The 20,591-nt window shown below is 35.5% G+C and overlaps 1 protein-coding gene across 1 annotated transcript; it reads left to right on the forward strand.

Annotated features, from left to right (window-relative positions):
* Positions 1 to 1,650: 1,650 nt before the first annotated feature.
* On the forward strand, positions 1,651 to 20,380 carry LOC121325720 (zinc finger protein 518A-like). The gene is made up of 3 exons (XM_041268610.1): positions 1,651 to 1,705; positions 4,905 to 4,964; positions 14,703 to 20,380. The coding sequence occupies exon 3, from the start codon at positions 14,720 to 14,722 to the stop codon at positions 19,100 to 19,102; it is 4,383 nt and encodes a 1,460-aa protein (XP_041124544.1). The 5' UTR covers positions 1,651 to 1,705; positions 4,905 to 4,964; positions 14,703 to 14,719; the 3' UTR covers positions 19,103 to 20,380.
* The last annotated feature ends 211 nt before the right edge of the window (positions 20,381 to 20,591 follow it).

Here is a 20,591-nt window from a genome sequence, read left to right on the forward strand (position 1 = left end):
CCAATTAAGCCACCATTACCTTATTGAGATAACAACATAAAACAGCTTCATCAGAGCACCTGACAACTGTGCAAAATGATTGAAAGAACTTGTAAATGAGAAAAAGAGGAAAAAACTGCAGAGTAAAAAAAAATCTGCTTGCAAGACCTTTGTGATATGGTTACAATCCACAGCCCATGCACACCTTGTAATTCTTTTATTTTATTTCAACTTGACTACTCTTTTAAATGTACTGTATGTAGCTGAGAAAGAATTCACAGTAACAATTTATATGTCATGAAACCACAACAATGTATATTTGGTGGCCTCATAGTTACAGATTTTTACAACTGAAAAGGGGTAAAAAAAAAAACAACATTCTCTTTCCTCTAAAGAGTTTTTTTTAAGCCTCAGTTATTACACCTTTATTAAACACTCTTCCTTGATTATAATGCATTTTCAAGGGAAACTGTATTTTGAGGGAAATGGAGATAATGGCCATACCATCTTCTGCACACTGTGATATCGAAGTGTTGATTGGTAACTGCTGTTGTAGAAAACAAATAGCATTTAGTGCAAAACATGGTAAGTAGTGGCATCACAGGATATGCACCAAGATTTCAGGAATATTACCTCAGGTCACAAGAGGGGTGGTGTAGCATTAACTGCCTAAAAATGCCTAAATTTATCATAAGGGGACTTCCGTCATCTAAATAACTTCAAAAAAAGAAAAAAAGGCTTTCTAAAGCTATAGTCCAACCACTCTGTATATATTTAGGGGTGCACTTTTAATTGAATAGTTATATTTCAAACCATAATTGGCGATTGCAACTCATGAAGTTATGAAATAATAAAACATGTAATTATAAGAAATCTTATAACCACTTTATAACACAACGTAACACTTTGTTTTTCACATAAAGCCCAGATAGTCTTATACATGTGTCCTACTGTATGTGAATGGCTATTATTTGTTTATTTTTTCAAATGCCATCCAACAAATCTATTCTATAATTATAACTGGTAAATAACTACTGAAAATGCTGTCTGGTGTGCTGTAGTTTAGACTAAAAAGAAACCATAATGAGAAAATTGGATTCCTTTCCCAACTTGTTCAGTAAATAAATACATAAATGAATAAATAGAAATTCCCATTAGATGCCTTAAAAAAAAAAAAAAAAAAAAAAAAAAAAACCTCATATTGCATATCTCAGATCATATCCATTTGTTTTATTAAAACAAGATGAGAAAATAAATAATACAAAATGTATGATAAATGATTTGTTCTTCAAATAAAGAACAATGTATTAAAAAAAAAAAAATCCTGAAAAGCTACCAATAAATGATACTATATTAAAAAAAAAATTTGACCATGCAGCAGCAACCATAACTACTAGAATATGACCTTACACAGCTCATTTTAAATGAAACACTACAAGGTCTTGATTATTACATTTGTTTATAGGCTAATACTAATAATAGCAAATCATAGTGAAGCTTATAACATTCTAAGGCAAATGTGCAAATCTAGCATTAACATTTTAAGCTTTACAGCCAGAAGCAAAGACAAAACAAGCAACCTTCTACTAGGGCGCTTTCAGGTAATCCATATTCCTCCGCTTGAGTCTCCCAACAATCACACAACAGTGCACTCAAATTGAGAGATTCCCGGATGAAACTGTCATGGCCGCTGTAAGTGACCTGCAAAGCTAGCAAGGAAGGAAAGGTAATTGCAAGAAAAGTCTTTGTTTTTTAAAACGTCTTTTGGAAGCTAGGTGAGACTATGAGATAGGTTTGTTCAAGTTTTATATGTTTCGCCAAACAGAATTGATGACTTGTGTATTTTAAATACGTTATTATTTACTTTATTGTGCGCATGGGTGGGGACGTGTAGTATAGACAGCAAACAAATAGTACCAGTTTAAATCTAAAGTAGGGAAGTTTTTAAAATATTATGTTTGATTTAGTTAAAGAAACAATAATACATTGTAAATTACTTTCAGTTACCGTGAATATTTTAGTAAATTGTTTAAAGCAACAGTTGACGAACTCGCAGTTTACGACATAAAAGGATGTATACGTCCGCCCAGTGTTTGCAAGTTGGAAAATGCAGTCGATTTTTTGAGGAGGCCCGTTTGCAAAATGTTTTAAAACTGTGTTTCATTTTTTTATTTAAAAAAACCCAAAAGTAGTTCTCTATAAGACACGCAATTTTCTGTTCATAGCTTGAAATTAAAAGAAAGAACGTTTTACATTTGGTAAATGATGTCTGGGTGAAATTCAAGTGCATAGTGTATTACATTGTAATATCGACATACATATGCATTGATTGCTTCTGGGAATTTTAAGTGATGCTGCTGATATTCAGGCATTTTAAATGCATTGGTTTTACAAACAGTGTACTGTATCTTTTGAAACCTCAAAAGACTAAAGTTGCAATGCTGCAAATAGTTTTATATAGAGATACATTAGGAATCAGTGATAAAAATACCATTTATAGATGGCATTTCTATAAAAAAGATAAAGGTAATAAAAAAAAAAGATTTTGGGCTACAGTCTAAATAAGTTGGTCATGTTTTGCATAACCGCCTGTTGCTGCAGGTAGAAGCAGACGGTATGGTTTGACAAAAGATTAAAATGTTACTTTTTTTTTTAGTATACATTGTTTTACATTAATTAGTATACAGTCATCAATGAATAATGTTTTTGTATGTATTTGAATATGATTGTTGGCAAGGTTCCATAGTATTAATTAGTATAGTTCATGCATGGTTTCATAAATAGTTGTAATGCTTATAGTGAAGTTTACTTTTTTAAGCAAACCCCTTTATGACTCCTCTTAAACAATAACAGCCTGGGCTTGAAAACTAACACCTGAGATGTACACAAACTTCAGGAGACAAAGGCACAGTGGTTGATGGCAAACAATACTGAACAGATGGCATTCAACACAAACTGTTTCTAAAACATTAAAACAAACAAACAAAAAAAAAAACCAGGCCAGGATGAATGACCTGTAATGACATTCATAAAAGTGAAAACAGAAAATATGCTTGGAAAATCAAACCGTTAAAATAGTTTTGCATAAAATTGTCAAGTAAGAAACAGTACTATTTAAATATTAAAGTAAGCATTCAGTATGAATGACGCTTCTTATTAATAATTGCATAACTAAGAAATATAAAGTGATAAAAACCAAGTAGTACTCTCAGTTTTGAGTCACCCCAGTCATTCGAGAAGGCACTTGGGTCCCATCAGTTTTACAGTACTGTGATTTTAAAAATAAACCCATGACTGGCAAACAGCTGTGCAATGGGATTCTTCCACCCTTACAAGTACCATTACTGAGTTATTTTTGCTATGCATACCTTACTGGTAAAACATGACACATTTGTTTTTTCAGTTAAAAAGGCTTTGAAGAATTGTGTATTATTATAGGGGCATAACTGGTGCTGGGATGAACACAGGATTTTCATGTTTGGATAATTCATAATTTAAATGTTAATTTATTTTCAAAAAGTAATAAAAGCCATTATATTGCTCAGAACGCAGGCAGAGACAGCAAAGCAGCAGGGTCGGGGGCAGGGGGCATTATTTTACAAAATGTATTTTACAAGATGTTACACTGTGTAACATGTTAAAGTAAAAAAAAAATATATATATCCCAGAGTAAATAATACTTTGCGTATGCCTTACTTTACCCCAGTGAATTAACTACAAACCAAAAGAATGCCAAATAGCAGTTCAGGTTAAATGTTTGGTTTATTTCTGAAATAAATTGTACGTTAAGTTGACACCACATTTTATTTACTTGTTCTTTTTTTTTCATTCCTTGCCATTGCCGTTTCTTTGCAGTAAACAGTGGCCATCGACACGTTTTCATAAAGTAATAACATGAGGTTTACTTGTGCATTTTTGTAGCTGAACCAGCAAACAAAAACTGAAATTTAACTTTAGGACACTTCAAATTAAACAAACGTGAAAATGAGAGGAAAAAACTCACCATTTTGTTTCTTGTTTATTACATTTCACATAACAGAAAGTTTCAACAAATATATACACAATCTATATAAAAATCACTACACAACATTTCCAGCAAGTTGGGCACGCTTAAGCGAGTCATTTCAGAATGACGTGTTTGCCTTTTTTCTGGCCCATTAGATTGTGACTCGCTCTAAAGCAGCACAACGCTTTTTTGACCCAGGTGGCTTTCCATAGAGATCGCTATGTGTGTACTTGTCTAATCTGGTTTGTTTACTTTTTGCTGTCTAAAACTTTTAAATAGAGGCTCGAGCTGCTGTGTTGATCCTGTGTTATTTTTTTAGGTTTTTATTTATTTATTTATTTTTTTATATATTAACTCTCACATATCACATTGAGCTCTTTTTCATTTGCCATTTTTTGCCATTTCAAAGGTCACGCAACTTCTGGTGAGGTAGTAAATAAGTGCAAGGTATTCTTGTAATTTGTAGCAACCTGATTTTTGCATCTGAATACATGTCAAAAAATATTTGTTCGAATAGTCAATATTTTTGTCCCAGCACTAAATCAGGACTTCAGGTTAATGTAGGCTTCCACTGACTTGCTGTGTTTTTCAGGCCCTGAGGGCTGATTTATTTAAGCATGTAACTAAGATTTTAACATTTTGCATTGCATTGGCATCAATCTGTCAAAATCTTTTAATACACATGTATTGAGTAATCTGGAACAATCCAGTTTTATAGATGAAAAGAAATAGGCCTAGACTTCCAAAATTTGTTGTGTCTTTGAAAATTAAAAGCAGTGTTTTACCGTATATCCATATGCATATTTCAATGTACAGTTGTTTTTTGTCTTCTGAGTTATGCTGTTCACAGCATGAGCGATTATAAGAAAAAACAAAGAAAAGATTAAAGACAGACATTTATGTTGTGTTCTGTTTATAGATTGGGGAGTCGCTGAGAGGAAACTGGATGTTTCCAGTGTCCAGAAAGGAAAACTTAAAAGTAAGTAAAGTTTATCCTGATAAATATGGAAACAAATTCTAATCAGAAACTTGCAAAATGGCACCAACAAGTCCATTATAAAGGTCTGTTTTTCAAAATAAATATAAATAGATTTTTATTCCTGCTGACATTTTGTTGTAATTTGATTGAAATAGAACATATATATGGATAATCTTTTAATCTTAAAAACTAGTTAATATGTTGTGTGTAGGGTGTCTGTCATTTGTGTAAAAGATGTTGGGCTCTATTTTCAAAACATTTACTCCAGTCTTTAATCAATTCCTACATTTTGAAAGGAGAAAAAAGCTGCTGATTTCACAAAACTAGAAGCAAACAACTTTGTGTTACTGAACAGGCCTTAGGGTTTAAAGGGCATTTTTCATTGAACTCAACGATAGTCTGTTCTTTCAGGTTAAGGAAAAAAAGTACACAAACAAATTTGTTTTTGCAAGTAACATAAATTGATTTATGTGGGGAAACCAACATTTTGAACAAAATAATAAAAAAAAAAAATCCTTTTTTGGGTTACTGTACACCCAAATGTCTTCACTGACATGCGTTTCTTGCTCTATAAATAACATTGTAATTTTATATAGATTTATGTTCTTTTTTTCTGATGACAAAAACATTAATCAGAGAACACTTGTCATAATTTAGAATCTTACAGTAGCATTTTTCTTGTTGTCCCTTGTTGGTGAAGACATTTCAGTCCTAAAATAATTTGCCATAAGTTTGCGCAGATCCATGTTGTTTAAATACATTCTTTTTGGGGTGACCAAGGTCAGCTTTCCCTTGAGGGACAACAGCAGATGCTGAGGTAAGGCCTGTCTTGCTTTTCATGAAATTGTCATGTTTTACATGAAACGTCAGTGTTGAGACTTTATAAATGACTTTGCCAACATGTATCGAAAACGGGGGAAATACAGACATTTTACCTGAAGTCTTTAATAGTCTTCAGTAAGCTGTATAACTACAAACATTGCATTTTTAATTATGAAAACTAAACATTGTAAAGTTTTCAGAACTGCAATCTTATGTGCAATGTTATATTCTATACCCAGAAATATCTATCCATTGCTTGTGCTTTACAGTTTGTGTCATTTTATTTGTCATATGTTTGTGCTGCTTCTTCTGATACACTGTATTACAAATTAAGTTTTACTGATGTAAACAGTAGATTAAGCCTGTATTTTGTGTAATGTGTACTTAGCTTGAACTTTGGAAATGTAGGACTCTCCAAGAATATGTGTGTATGTGTCTTAAAAGCTACCATTGTTATCCTTGCCAATAAAGAAAAGCAAACAAAAGTTCAGAACCTTGTTATCTATCTTTCTAGTCATCGTGCCAACCAAGTGTACCACTAAGCTGACAAATACTGAAAGAGGTATACAGAAAGAAAGGGAGACAAAAAATGTATCTAGAGAGTGAAAGACAAAGAAGTAGGAAGCATTACAGGGACATTAGCAAAATGACAGTCAGAGAACACAGGCATTTCCAAAGGAAATGGAGGTCACAGAAAAGACAGAGAAGCTAAAGGAAGACTTCAGGAACAGTTACCAGTCACTCCACCTCTTTCTGCAGCAATTCCTGAAATGCCAGACAGAGCTCCCATTAAACAGGAAGAGCAAAGATCACAAGAGACAGCAACATCATCAGTGGGTTTCAATGATAACCAAAAGTATGATAAGCGAGCCAAATGCAAGTATAAAAAGACACTGATAAAAGCACAGAAGGTGAATATACTGGAGGAACAGCTTAGAAATGTAAAAAGGGATGTTGAGAAATGGAAGAGATACTACAGAATTCCAGATAAAAACAAAATGTTCAAAGTTGACCGGTTCACCTGGAACAAGAGATGAAGCACTGTCATGTTAACAGTGAATTAAGGAAACAGCTGCTCTACAAAGAATCAGTCCCGTTTCAGATGATCTAATCTGAATAGGTACAGACTGGTATGTTCTCAAAAAACCTTGTCACAGAGATGCAAGAACCAGCAAACAGAAAGAGAAAGTGGAAATAAATGCACAAATCAAGAGGCTAATGGACATCACATTTTTATGTAGAAATGACAACCACAGAATGTGTACTGGAAAGAAAGACACAAACTGAGGAAAATTCAGAACTGCAAGGTGCTCATTTGTGCACCAATGACAAAGCTCTTAAAGTTCAAGCAAGAAAACACAATGACTAAATACAATGTGGCATTCTTTTTATTTGATACATTTTTTAAACTAAAATGGAGTACAGACATCAAATCAGGTACAGGTGTCTTCACTGACACAAGATCTTCACCAAAATGTCCAACTAACTAAGTGGTTCTACCGTATATGGTTTGCTTAACGTATACCTAGTATATATATATATATATATATATATATATATATATTATATATATATATATATATATATATATATATATATATATATATACTATATATATATATACACACACACACACACACACCACACACACACAGAGCTCTGGAAAAAATAAGAGACCACTGCAAAATTATTAGTTTCTCTGGTTTTACTATTTATAGGTATGTGTTTGGGTAAAATGAACATTTTTGTTTTATTCTATAAACTACTGACAACATTTCTCCCAAATTCCAAATAAAAATATTAAGTACAAGGTTGTCCTGGAGGAAAACTTGCTTCCTTCTGCTCTGACAATGTTCCCCAACTCTGAGGATTGGTTTTTCCAGCAGGACAATGCTCCATGCCACACAGCCAGGTCAATCAAGGTGTGGATGGGACCACCAGATCAAGACCCTGTCATGGCCAGCCCAATCTCTAGACCTGAACCCCATTGATAACCTCTGGCATGTGATCAAGAGGAAGATGGATGGTCACAAGCCATCAAACAAAGCTGAGCTTGAATTTTTGCACCAGGATTGGCATAAAGTCACCCGACATCAATGTGAAAGACTGGTGGAGAGCATGCCAAGACGCATGAAAGCTGTGATTGAAAATCAGGGTTATGCCACCAAATATTGATTTCTGAACTCTTCCTAAGTTAAAACATTAGTATTGTGTTGTTTAAAAATGAATATGAACTTATTTTCTTTGCATTATTCGAGGTCTGACAACACTGCATCTTTTTTGTTATTTTGACCAGTTGTTGACCAAATAAATGCTCTAAATGACAATATTTTTGTTTGGAATTTGGGAGAAATGTTGTCAGTAGTTTATAGAATAAAACAAAAATGTTCATTTTACCCAAACACATACCTATAAATAGTAAAACTAGAGAAACTGATAATTTTGCAGTGGTCTCTTAATTTTTTCCAGAGCTATATATATATATTTTTTTGCATTTTATTTAATGTATTGTCAGGGCTCTACGTTTAGATTTTTAACTACTGGCCCCTCGGGCCACCTGAACACACATTTTTAACCTGAACACATCGGATCCCAAATCAAAAAGTTAGACAGTTCGATTGCGTATCTGAGTATCCATTGGGACATCTTACTGTGAGACTGGCTATGATGTAAACGAAATGTTTAATTCACAACAAACAAAGCTGCTGTTTTCTGCAAGTCTGGGAAACTGACGCCAAACAAGGCAAAACGTTACTTTTTTTTTTCTCTGTCATAATGAAGTCTCCACTCTAAATGTTAAGTTTTTTTCATAATTCCATTCTTTATGATTTATTGATTTCAGCGCTTTCCTTTTGGCTTATTGGTTGCTTAGTTGTAGAAAACCCGATTTGTAAAAGATTTACAACGGGAACGAGTACCACCAACACAGCACTTTGGTACCTAGTCTCAGATTCTGACTGTACAACAAATATGACGCGTGGCTGGAAAGTTAGGGTTAGTTCGTAGTTATGTTTTTAAAAAATGGTTTGGAAATTAATTTTCAGCTTTTTGTTTTCCTCGATTTATGAAACGGAAGCCATATTATATATATATATATATATATATATATATATATATATATATATATATATTCCTACAGGTGTCCCAATTTTTGTTGATTACTTACAAACCATCTGTCTGTATAAAAGCAGTGTTGGAACAGACTGTGTTACTACACCCTCTTAAGCATTATTTGGACAGATTTGTACTGCAGGAAGTAGTATATTGCTCTCATAATTGCGAGAAAAAGGCAATTAACAAAGGAAGACAGACAGACCATTATAACCCTTAAAAGTGTAGGTCTTTCCTTTAGAGAAATTGCAAAGAAAGCCAAGGTGTCAGTGAATACAGTTTCCTACACCATCAAAAGGCACTTGGAAACTGGAGGAAACTCTGACAGGAAGAGGTCTGGCAGACCCAAAGCCACAACAGAATCAGAAGACATGTTTCTGAGAGTCAACTGCTTGCATGATAGGCGGCTTACAGGACAACAGCTTCAAGCACAGCTTAACACTGGTCGAAGTAAGCAAGTCTCAGTTTCAACTGTGAAGAGAAGACTTGGAGCTGCAGGTTTGACAGGTCGAGTGGCAGTAAGAAAGCCATTGCTAAGATGGCAAAATAAGAGAGGCTTGCCTGAGCCATGAAGCACTACCAGTGGACTACTGAAGACTGGAAGAAGGTCTTATGGACCGAAGAATCAAAATTTGAAATCTTTGGTTCATCACGCAGGGTTTTTGTACGCCGTCGAGTAGCCAAAAGGATGGTTCCTTGGTGTGACACCAACTGTCAAACATGGAGGAGGAAATGTGATGGTCTGGAGCTCTTTTGCTGGATCCAGAGTCAGCGACTTGCACAGAGTGAGTGGAACCAAAACGGCTACCAGAGCATTTTGCAGCGCGATGCAGTACCCTCTGGTGTACGCCTAGTTGGGCAGGGGTTCATCTTACAGCAAGATAATGACCCAAAACATACCTCCAGGCTATGTCAGAACTACCTTAGAAGAAAAGAACAAGACGTTAGGCTTCAAATCATGGAATGGCCAGCACAGTCTCCAGACTTTAAACCCCATCGAGCTGGTTTGGGATGAACTGGACAGAAGGGTGAAAGCAAAGCAACCTACAAATACAGCACATTTGTGGGAACCTCTGCAACAGTGTTGGGAAGAGCTTTCTGACCAATATTTGATTTTCATTGTAGAAAGAATGCCACGAGTGTGTTCGGCTGTTATATCTGCAAAAGGTGGCTACTTGAGTCAAAAATTTAGTTTACATTTTGTTAAAACAATTCCATGATTTCTTTTTTATCTTCAATTGTTTATTTGTTCTATGATTCAATTTGCATACATTGAGACATTAAACTGCGTAAATTTCAATAAAAACTGGAAAAATGGAGGTGTCCTAAAACTTTTGACCAGTAGTGTGTACACACACACACACACACATATATACACACACTAGTTGGGCCTGTGGTGCTTCATAACTACCGGCCAAACTGCGCTCTCAACCGGTCCCGGGCCATGGTTAATGTCGAACCCTAATTTTATATAAAAACGTTTCCCTCACATTTTCCATCTGGCATGTTGGTTAGGACATAACCTTTTAAAAAACAACATATATTTGAACAAAAAAGTTAGTCTTGGTTTTTGAATATTAGCATGTTAAATGAAAAATGCCCTAAAGCACAATGTATTACTTTCCCTAGCATGCTGCATTGTTCTATGTGTTCCTTTAGTATCATTTTCAACATAATTGAGATTGTTTTGATATTTTTTATTAACATGACTATTTTCGTTTCACATCAGTTATGCTTCAGGTCTTCCTGTTAAAATGTCTTCTGAATTCATAATATCTGCTACTGGAGTCTAATCTGTTCAATCAGAAACACTTCATTGGTTCCCTATGTTCAGCATTTTGATTGGTTAAACTGCCCTTCCTGCTAGTTCCAGCACAGGTTCAGAGTGGCAGGAACAGGTTTATGAGTACATAACAAGTGTTCCCTGGGTTTCTGCTGTTTTCACCATTACCTTTGGTTTCAAATTGAAAGAAAACTACATGGTTGTTTAAAGAAAAAAACAGGATATATCTTAATCGTGTTTTAAGATGAGCAACTTCCCCACTGGTGTTTTTTTTCTATTTCTAAGTTTCAACAATAAAAGAGGGATAATTTGTTTACAGCCCTATTTAATATATATTAAAAAAAAAAAAAAAAAAAAATTCACCTTTACCTTAAATACTTTAAATTACTTTATCCACTTTAGGCACAATTGGAAAGCCATGTCTGTGCTCAACAACTTTTCTGTTCAAGGTTTTTATTTGGTTTGAATGTTTCTTTACATACGTTAAGGTCAATAGGATTTGTTCTGTGTTGCACTACAGATTAGGATTTTGAACCGGGAAAACCCATTGAAATGGTATCAGCAGCAACGCTAACATTGCCATATTGACAGGCTGAATGAGTTAAAGGGGTGAGGAGGATTGAGCTGGATTTAAGGGTGGCATTGTTTACATTTGCCATCAGCGTTCCCTCTAAGCTTTTTAGATAACGAGAAACTTGCCGTTTTGACTGAGAAAGTGTAAATTATCAGTGAGAAACCTTCAGCCACACATTAACCCTTTTAATATATTTTGTTGTATTACACAATTTTGAAACAATATTCCAGCACAAGTATCTCAACAATTTTACAATAAATTTAAACAAGGTATTTATTGTGGCTCTGCCTCTGATTTTGAATCATCCTCTGATCCTGTGCAGCCCCGTTGGTTGTTATCATAGATATAGACTGCATGCTTAACTGGTGGCCTGCATAAAATTGCTTTACACTACTGCATAAAACACTGGCTTCTGCACTGCCGTCAATTGTAACCATCTTTAGGGCTACTGATTTTCATTCTTGGGAATGCCAAATTCTGTTTTTCAAAAATGGGCAATTCCATTTGTTCCCACTTTTTATCAACTTATTAATAATTAAATATAAATAACATAAATATAATTTTGCTGGTTAAAATAAGTACATTTAATAAATACAGTTGTCCCGCCTTATACTGCCCCCCTTTATAATGCCCCCCTTTATACTGCCCCCCTTTATAATGCCACCCTCGCAAGCTATTCTCTCTGAACAAATGTCACCAATATAAAAACAGTGCTACTTTTATCTGTTATATCGCCACCCCGCAGTCTGCCATCCGCCAACTTCCCAAGCCAAGCAAACGTAAAAATAAGCATTGTAGTTTCCCTCGTAACACCAGCGAAATAATCATGGCCAATTAAAACAGCAAAGTTATGCAGTTAACCTTTGACTCGCTTTACTAATTAGTGGTTAACTGAACGTTCATACCAATGTCATCAACAATCCTGCTCCCAAAGCAAAACAGAAAGTACAGCATGAGCAGGCTTACAGTCGTGCCACAAACAGTAAAGTTCAAATGACCAGTACAGTAACACAAAACAAAAAACACAGTAAGCTTTGTTTTTATGGAATTGTTGTTTGGGTGATTTGACACTTTTTTGTGTATAAACTGTTCCTCCAAAGTACCCATGTATGTTTCATGCAGATGGGAAAAGATGATAAAACGTCACAAGTAGACCTACTGTTGTGTTAAGAACTAGTACTGTAGTTTAAAAAAAGATTCATGTTTTATTAAAATGGCCTTGAGATACTCTAATTGTTTGATTAAAAAAATTAAACGTTTGAATTTATTGCAAATATAGAAAGTTGTGTGGTGGTATAAAGAGGGTTGACTATAGTACCACAATTTTTTTTTTCTTTCAATCACTCTTGTTGCTGTAATAGTAGGTAAAGCACCTAAAGGCACTTCAAACCTGTCATAATGTTTATAGACATCACTTGGGTCATTGCTGGCATTAAAATAAGCAGGAAAACCTAATAATTATATTACAACAGTTCAGAAAACCAAATGTCCAGCACAGTTCTGAGAATAAAATTTACAGTCTTCCACGAACACAGTAGATTAGTCTACAAATAAAGATGTTTTGAAAAGACCCGTTTAGTTTATTGCTGGCATTTACAATAACAATAAAAAATATGAAAGTTTAGTAACAATCCAGCAATGTCATGTGAGAGTAATCCTATGTACAGTACTCCACAAATTAAGTTTAGCATTTTACTGGCATTATAGTAATAGCCAGGATAAAATATGAAACACTGATAAAGGCGTGTTGACTGACTAGTTGCTCTAAAACAGGTTCACTGCTGTGCATTACCCGATTGTAATTTAAATAGCGCCCCTTTTAATGTAAACGCATAATTAATCCTCACAATTGTTTCTTTCCTACTAATTCTGCAGTGTTATTCGCAAGATTTTGAAGAGGCGTGTCTCCAGGCCGAATGTCGGATTGTGTAGCTAGAAAAATAGTTTTGAGCTCATTTCTTAGTCGTCAGAAAATATAATTCAGTTAAGAAACGGCCATGGTTTAATTGCTAATTACAGTTTCATTAAAAGCAGGTAGCGTGGAAAGAAATACATTTTGGGAAAGCTCTCCCTTGAGCGCAGTACCTTGGGTCTTAGTTTTTCAGCATAGAAGAATGCACTGCTTTGTCATTGTTGCCAACTTGCTTTGCTTTCTTATTCTGTATGTGTTTACGGGACAGGCATTATAATATTTAATGGTATTTATTTGCACATGACAACGCGAATTACAGCAAAACTAAGAATACTATCACATCATCCTCAAATAGATAATCAGATTTCTTTTAGCTCTGTCATACTGAAACATTGCTTTTTTTCTTCGTTGGTGCAGCCACCATGTTGAGTTTCAGCAGAAATGGAGTGAAGTCACATGATGAGTAAACAGGCGAAAAATAAATAAATAGAGGACATTGCCATCTTCAATTACTATACACTTAAATATGTATTTTTGACTAATGTGCTGACTACATTTTTATCAGTTTCAAAATGCTTGAGATGAATTATGTAATGGTTGTTTTTTAAAAGGGAAATAATAATAAAAAACTGTCAAAGTGTGAGTATTGTGATTTTAGTTTATTTTACCAGAGTATTTATATTTCTGAATAATACAGGAAGATTGTGCTTCACTGATTATAGTATTCAATTGTATGACGAGTTAAAAACTGTAAAGTTCATGAACAGCACAATCTATAGAGGCAGAATCAGCAGATGCCTGCTTCGCCCACCCTGCACCAGTAGATTCACTGGTGTTTGAGAGTGCGCTGCACTAATGTGACGTGCATTTTTACAGAGAGAAATCGGAGAATCAAGACAGACACAAACATGCTTCTGTTAATGATTTGTAAAAATGGTCTCAAAATAATAGGTTTTCCTCGAGAGTAGCTGGAGTCTCGACCGAGGTTGATATTTATGATAATAACTTGCGAAAGTTTTAGTCTTAGAGGGAACGCTGTTTGCCATTAAAAAAGACCCCAAAAAGCGTTATCGATTTTATGTACCACTCTTCATATGGGAAACTGTAACAATTCATTTGGTAAACTGGGGACCAAGTGTACAGTCAAATGATCATATTTATGACTTTTTTTTTTTAGAAATGTTTTAGCAGTTTGATTGCCGTTTCATTATTTTTTTGGTTGTAATATGAAACTTTGTGTTCTGCATATATTTTTATGATTCTATAATAATTAAAAAATAAAACATGTTTAATATATCATATTACAAAATATATGGGGGTTTAAAACTAATAGGCTAATGTAGATGTTTTAATGTTTTTTTTTTTTATATAAATAGTTTGACACTATTGTTAACATGCAGTAAATGGGTTAAAATACAGTACGCAGTTATGCTTTTTTCACTGTAAATATAAGTTGGATATTTCTAATAGCAGTTATAAAATACAGGACTGGGTGCAGGTATTATCACTGATATAATGTTTGTGTTCTGATTGTAGATATCTGGAAACTAAACATGGAACCAGATAAGCAGACAGACCCAGAAAATAACGAAACAAACACTGCTGCAACCCAAAACTGTGAAAATGGAGATGAAGGTGAAGAGAAAAGTGCCGCTTCACACTCGCAGCCGCCAGGAGCTGCAGCGAAACAGCAGCAGCACTGTCAACCCGCGCTGAAACATCTTAAAGTTGTACTACCAAGAATAAATACCCTGGATCAAAGTCTTTGTCAAGCAACGAGTGAGGCATCTGACAAACCAAGAGGCAGAGTGCAGACAGCAAGAAAATCTTTACAGAATACATCTGGAAAGGAAAGCCAAGTCACAGAAACCTGCAATGCACAGCATTTAGAACCTAAAAAACCCAGAGAAGAGGTGAAAGTTCATCCCAAAATACTAAATTTCAGGTGTTCTTTATGCAAGAGTGATGTTCGGTTTAGTCCAAATGACTTCTTGAAACATTACCAAGTAGAGCATGAGGGATATACGCCTATCTATCCTTGCAACATGTGCAACTATTCCACTTACGACTTTCAAATACTTCAGCAACATCGACTGACACATCGGGATACAATGGTCAAATGTGATGTTTGTAATGATGGTGTTCATTACCCTTTACTGCAGCTTACTCGGCACTTCAATATTGAACACAGTGTAAACGGCCATTTCAGTTGTGAAAAGTGCAAGTTTTCTACAAAAGATGTAGGAACCTTTGTACAGCACATACATAGACATAATGAAATTCAGTACAAGTGTGACAAATGTTCGTATGTCTGTTATTCAAAAGGAGAGTTTCAGAGACATCTTGTAGTTCATACTTGCTCATTTCCATTTTACTGTCAATTTTGTGACTATGGGGCAGTACGCAAAGACTATATTTTAAAGCATATGACCGCTTTACATAGTGAGCAAATTGAAAAAAAGTGCAAGTGGAAGGAAAATGGAGATGGCACAAAAAAAATGGCAAGTACTTCAACAGGGTTGATGCCTTTATTGCCTAGGAAAGCAATTGGAACATCAAGGGAAGCAAATTGGGAAACCAAAGCACTGCATTCTCTAAGAAGAGGCATTCTAGATGAATGTGGAAGACTGTCTAGCCCAGAACAGACTTTACAAGAGACGCAGCATTTTTTGGAGAGAACTGTGGTTAATGAAAAAGACAATGTTCAACAAAGGCTTGCAACAAAAAGGAATGATCAACACCAGACACGCCCAGTATCTGTACCCCTGCCTACTCCTTCACAGTTAGAAAGAGTTTTAAATTCTAATGGAGGTTTCATAAAAACAGGCATCAATGGATCATCTCTGCTCATGGTGAAAAATAAAATATCCATTCCACCAAATTGTACCACTAAATTTATGGGGTTCAAGATGGTAGCTGGAAAACGTCACCTGGTGCTCAAGGTAATACCAGCATCTAAGGCAGACTCTTCTACCCCAAAGTTGCAGCCTTCCTCCGAAAATGAAGCAAATGACCCTTTGCAAGAGAAAACCCTTGAAAAAACAGATCAACAAATTGCAGTGCAAAATGAAGAAGTGCAAGGAAACAGCAATTCAACTGCTGAAAATTGTAAGTCTGCAGCATCTAAAATGGATTCTCAGTCTGGTTCATTACCTGGGTGTTTAGAGACACTGGAGTTGGGGAGCACCTCAGGAAAGCTTACAGAAAATGTAGTTTCAGCAAAAAATGAAGTTCAAGTCCAAAGTCAGAGTTGCTCCTCAGAAGTACCTACAGACATGGATGCAACAGTGCAAGCTGGGAATAATATATTTTCTGTAAGTGAAATTTCTGTTAAGATTGACCAACCATCCTCTGCTGCTCTGCTATCAAATGAAACTGAGCAGGAACAGAAAAGAGTACTTTCTAAACACAAACAGTCATCAGAAGATTCTTTGGAAAACATTGTGAAAGAGAATGAAAATAAATCCCTTCATAATTCTTCAAGCCAAGAAGTTTTCAGTTTCCACAACTACTCCAAAGATACAGGCAGCGCTTCCAGTGAGTTTTCTGAGACAGTTCCAGATGCAGAAGAAAATGAAGATGAGAGTTCAGAGCTTCAGAAGTTGCATGATAAAGATGATTTTCAAGATAGGAAAGAATTACCAGCTGGGAACACAATAGCTGTGGACTTGGTTCCAGAGGTCTGTGATGTAAATAATGAGGTTATCATTGAAGATGTTGAACAGGAGTCTACCAACGCAGAACAGTCTTCTGTAGAAAATGAATCAGAGAATGAAAAAGAAACAGACAAAGCTATTCCAACTGCAGAAGATAATTCTGAACAGCATGTTGATGCTTTGGATGAAACTCCAGATGATGTAGATTCCCATTTAATGTCAAAAATGACACCAGTGTTCTCCTTTCAAAGTAAAAGTGATGCAAGCCATTCAGACCTCAACGTTAACCACCACCCAGAGCAAGAACTTGAAACCGAGAAGAAGAAATCTGATGTGGCTAAATGTATTTCTGAAGGCGAAAAGTGTTGTGGAAATAAATCTACACCAAGAGCTGATGACCTAGGTCAGATTCTCAAAAAACATTCGGATGCAATAATAAATCAGCAATTGGTAAAGGACAGGATGGGTACATCCAGTCAAGGACCTCTTCACATGTCTGCAGAAACTTTGAGGTTCCTTCAGCCTTCAAACCTAACAGAGGGAAACAAACATGTTTTACTTCAGTCTCAGCAGAATGGACTTTTATTACCACTGCAACTGGGAAGCTCATCAGGACTGCAGGTACTTAAAGGTGTTTCAGTTCCTCAAATAAATGTAACTTCTCTGCACACTGGAAACAAACAAACTGATAAAAAAACGGGTTTGTCCTTTACTATAAGTAATGGAAGAATTGGGGCAGTCACCAAGATTGTGGGTGATAGCAGTTCTCTGCTTTTAGGTCACACGGCAGCTAATGTTGATGGAAATAATGTGCTATCTAAGTGTGGACTACAAATAGGAAATTCTGTTAGCCCCAACACAGGTCATATTATTGTGAACGGAATGCCTCTTCAAGGCTCTTTAATCTTGTCAAATTCCATCCCACCACTTGCTGGAGAAAAGACTACAAACTTACCAACATGCTTCTTCATCAAGAAACCACCACAAGAGGGTATGAATATTTCATGCCACAACGGCTCCTCTGTTGGCCAGTGTTCTCAAGTTCAACAGACAAGTCCCGCCACACCAGGGGCAATTAATCCCATTGGAAATCCTACTGTTTTTTCTGGCAGACGACAAGCGTTTTTAGTCAAGCGAATAACTCCAGTTAAACAGAGCATACTTTTGAACAGTCAGATGGAAGGAAGAGTTGATCAGAATTCACCAGTCAAAAAAGGTGGAGGCGGTACACATAATTTCTTATTAAAGATTGTTAGAAGTCCTGCTGATAAGAAACCAGTTGGCAGCAGCGGTGATCCATTCAAAAGAGAGGTTTCAGCTTGCACTGCAGATCAGCCTCAGGCTGTTCTTCGAACTGTTACACAGGTACAGCAGAAAATATTTCTGGCAAGTGGTGCTGTACAATCGCCGTATATACTGATGTCATCGAACCAGTCCTTTGCAAACCTTTCCATGAGTCATATTTCATCAGGGTCTTTGAATGATTCTACAAGTGCACCAATGTCTACAGTTGCACAGTTGTTTAGAGGTTCATCTCTGGCAAATGTTCAAACCAGTGGAACTGAAGTAAACAAGTCTGCTGTGATTAATAAAAGCAGCGAGTTCCAGAAAGATTGTCCACGACCAAAACAAATTTTCCCAAAAGCAAATAGAAAGAGGCAAAGGAAACTAACACCTGAGGAAGATTGCGTAGAGCCACCAAAGGCAAAGAGAGCATTAAGCACAAAATGGAAAGAAAATGAAAAAGATGAACTTGTAATGCACAACACTAGCAGAACGGTGCCAAAGGACATTGAAAGGACATTGAGGCTTGTGCCCTTTAGTCCTTCACAGCTCATAAAATGCCCACGAAGAAACCAGCCAGTAGTTGTTCTTAATCACCCAGACGCAGATGTCCCTGAAGTAGTTAATGTAATGCGGACAATTAACAAGTTTAAAGGACATGTATTAAAGGTAGCATTATCGCCAAGAACAATAGCTGCTCTTTCTGAACTGGAATGCAACTATCATCCTCAGGCAACATCACAGGACTTCAGGTCAATTCGAGGACGGAAGGTTAAGCCTGTAAGTCCTGTGAAGGAGAGATACATTCTGAAATTAAAACTTAAAAAGACTAGCAGGAATAAATATAAAGTAGTGAACTCTACCTCCAACAATTGTGTGAAATCTACCTTTAGCTGTTGGTTTTGTGGCAGACTTTTTACAAACCAGGAGGACTGGATAGGGCATGGCCAGCGGCATCTCATGGAAGCGACTAGAGACTGGAACACATTGTTTTAAACCAACAAGAGCAATGCAGATGTCTGCAACGATAGGCCTGTTCATTAATACCCAGTCATGCAACCAGTTTATATGTGATAGATGAAATGCATATATATATTTTGTTATTTGATTCCTGTAGCACTGGAAAAGCCATTGTGAAAACAGACACTATTTCTTTAACATTGGCACAATATTCCTTAATGTGAAATGGAGAAGTGCTGGTGAATTAAATCTCATGTAATCAGTTGTATGGGGTTGCCGACAAACTCAAAAGATTGATACATAGATGTCTTCCAATTCTGTGTTGTTGGATTACAGTTACTTTATTATTCTTATGTTTAAATTATTTGGTCAAATGAAATGTGAAGAAATTCTTTGTCTGTGCGTAGTCAAGATTTTCCTTGTATTTGTAGGGTGAGTAATGTGAGTGTGTGCCTGTTGGTTGTCACTTGTGAACATGTAGTGTGTGTGTGTGTGTATGATGGTGACCTTTGAGACATAACTCAGGTGATGCAAAGCTTCATTTTGCAGGAGCAGCAACATTCCTGTAATAGATTTAATGTTTAAAAAGGACATTGTTGTCCACTGCTATGAAAATGAAAGGACATGTCTTTATATAAAAAGGCAAGTAATCAAATCTGTTTACCAGGACACAAACTGCTGATTTAAAAATATCCTCTTCAAATATCAAGGCACGATGCTACATGCTTCTTTGTCATATTTTTAATAGGTCCCCAAAAACATTTCAACACTAGCTTACAGATCAATTTACTGGATGTAATATTTTAGATATAGTAATGATTTAGTTTTCTATTAACTGTATTGTCTGTTTTGTTGACATTTTTTTTCTTTAGTGGTTTCAAATCACACCTTACTGTATATATATATATATATATACATTTAAAATAATCCCTATGGTAAATATAGGTCTGTTTTCTTTAATGTTCTCTTGAGAATACAGCAGCACTGGATAACCAAATATGTGTTTATTTCTTTTATGCTTTAGTTAAATCTTTTACAATTGATGTTTAGGTAATGTGTACCACGCAATGTTTTTTTTTTTTTCTATCAGTAGGTTAAACACAGGGAAAATAGCTCAACAAATATCTATTTTTTTATGCCATCTGAATAAGTGCCTAAGATGTGCCCTTACAGACTTACACTACAGTGTACTGTAAAACACACCTGTTTCTGTTTATACTATGTACACTGAGAACCGGAATAAATCTAAATACTTCTAAAACATGTCAATTTTGTATATTCGATTCTAATATTGTTTGAAGATGTGTGGATCTATTCAGGAGTGGGTTTAATTTAAAGGATTGATTTTCATAAACTATATTAATACTCAACACTTACAGTATTTATAATTTGCCCTGTTCTGATAGAAATTTTACAGTTTTTGATTATGTTTAAAATTTAGAGGAAATATGTTTTTGAGCCAGCTTGGCCTCTTCACTGAAACATCATGAAACCTAGTTGTGCAACAAGTTTTTTATAATTTATT

This window comes from Polyodon spathula, chromosome 13 (assembly GCF_017654505.1).
Source record: "Polyodon spathula isolate WHYD16114869_AA chromosome 13, ASM1765450v1, whole genome shotgun sequence".
Lineage (NCBI taxonomy): Eukaryota > Metazoa > Chordata > Actinopteri > Acipenseriformes > Polyodontidae > Polyodon > Polyodon spathula.

Excerpts from the sequence above, each read along its gene's own strand:
- LOC121325720 (XM_041268610.1), top strand. The coding sequence starts at position 14,720 with ATGGAACCAGATAAGCAGACAGACCCAGAAAATAACGAAACAAACACT.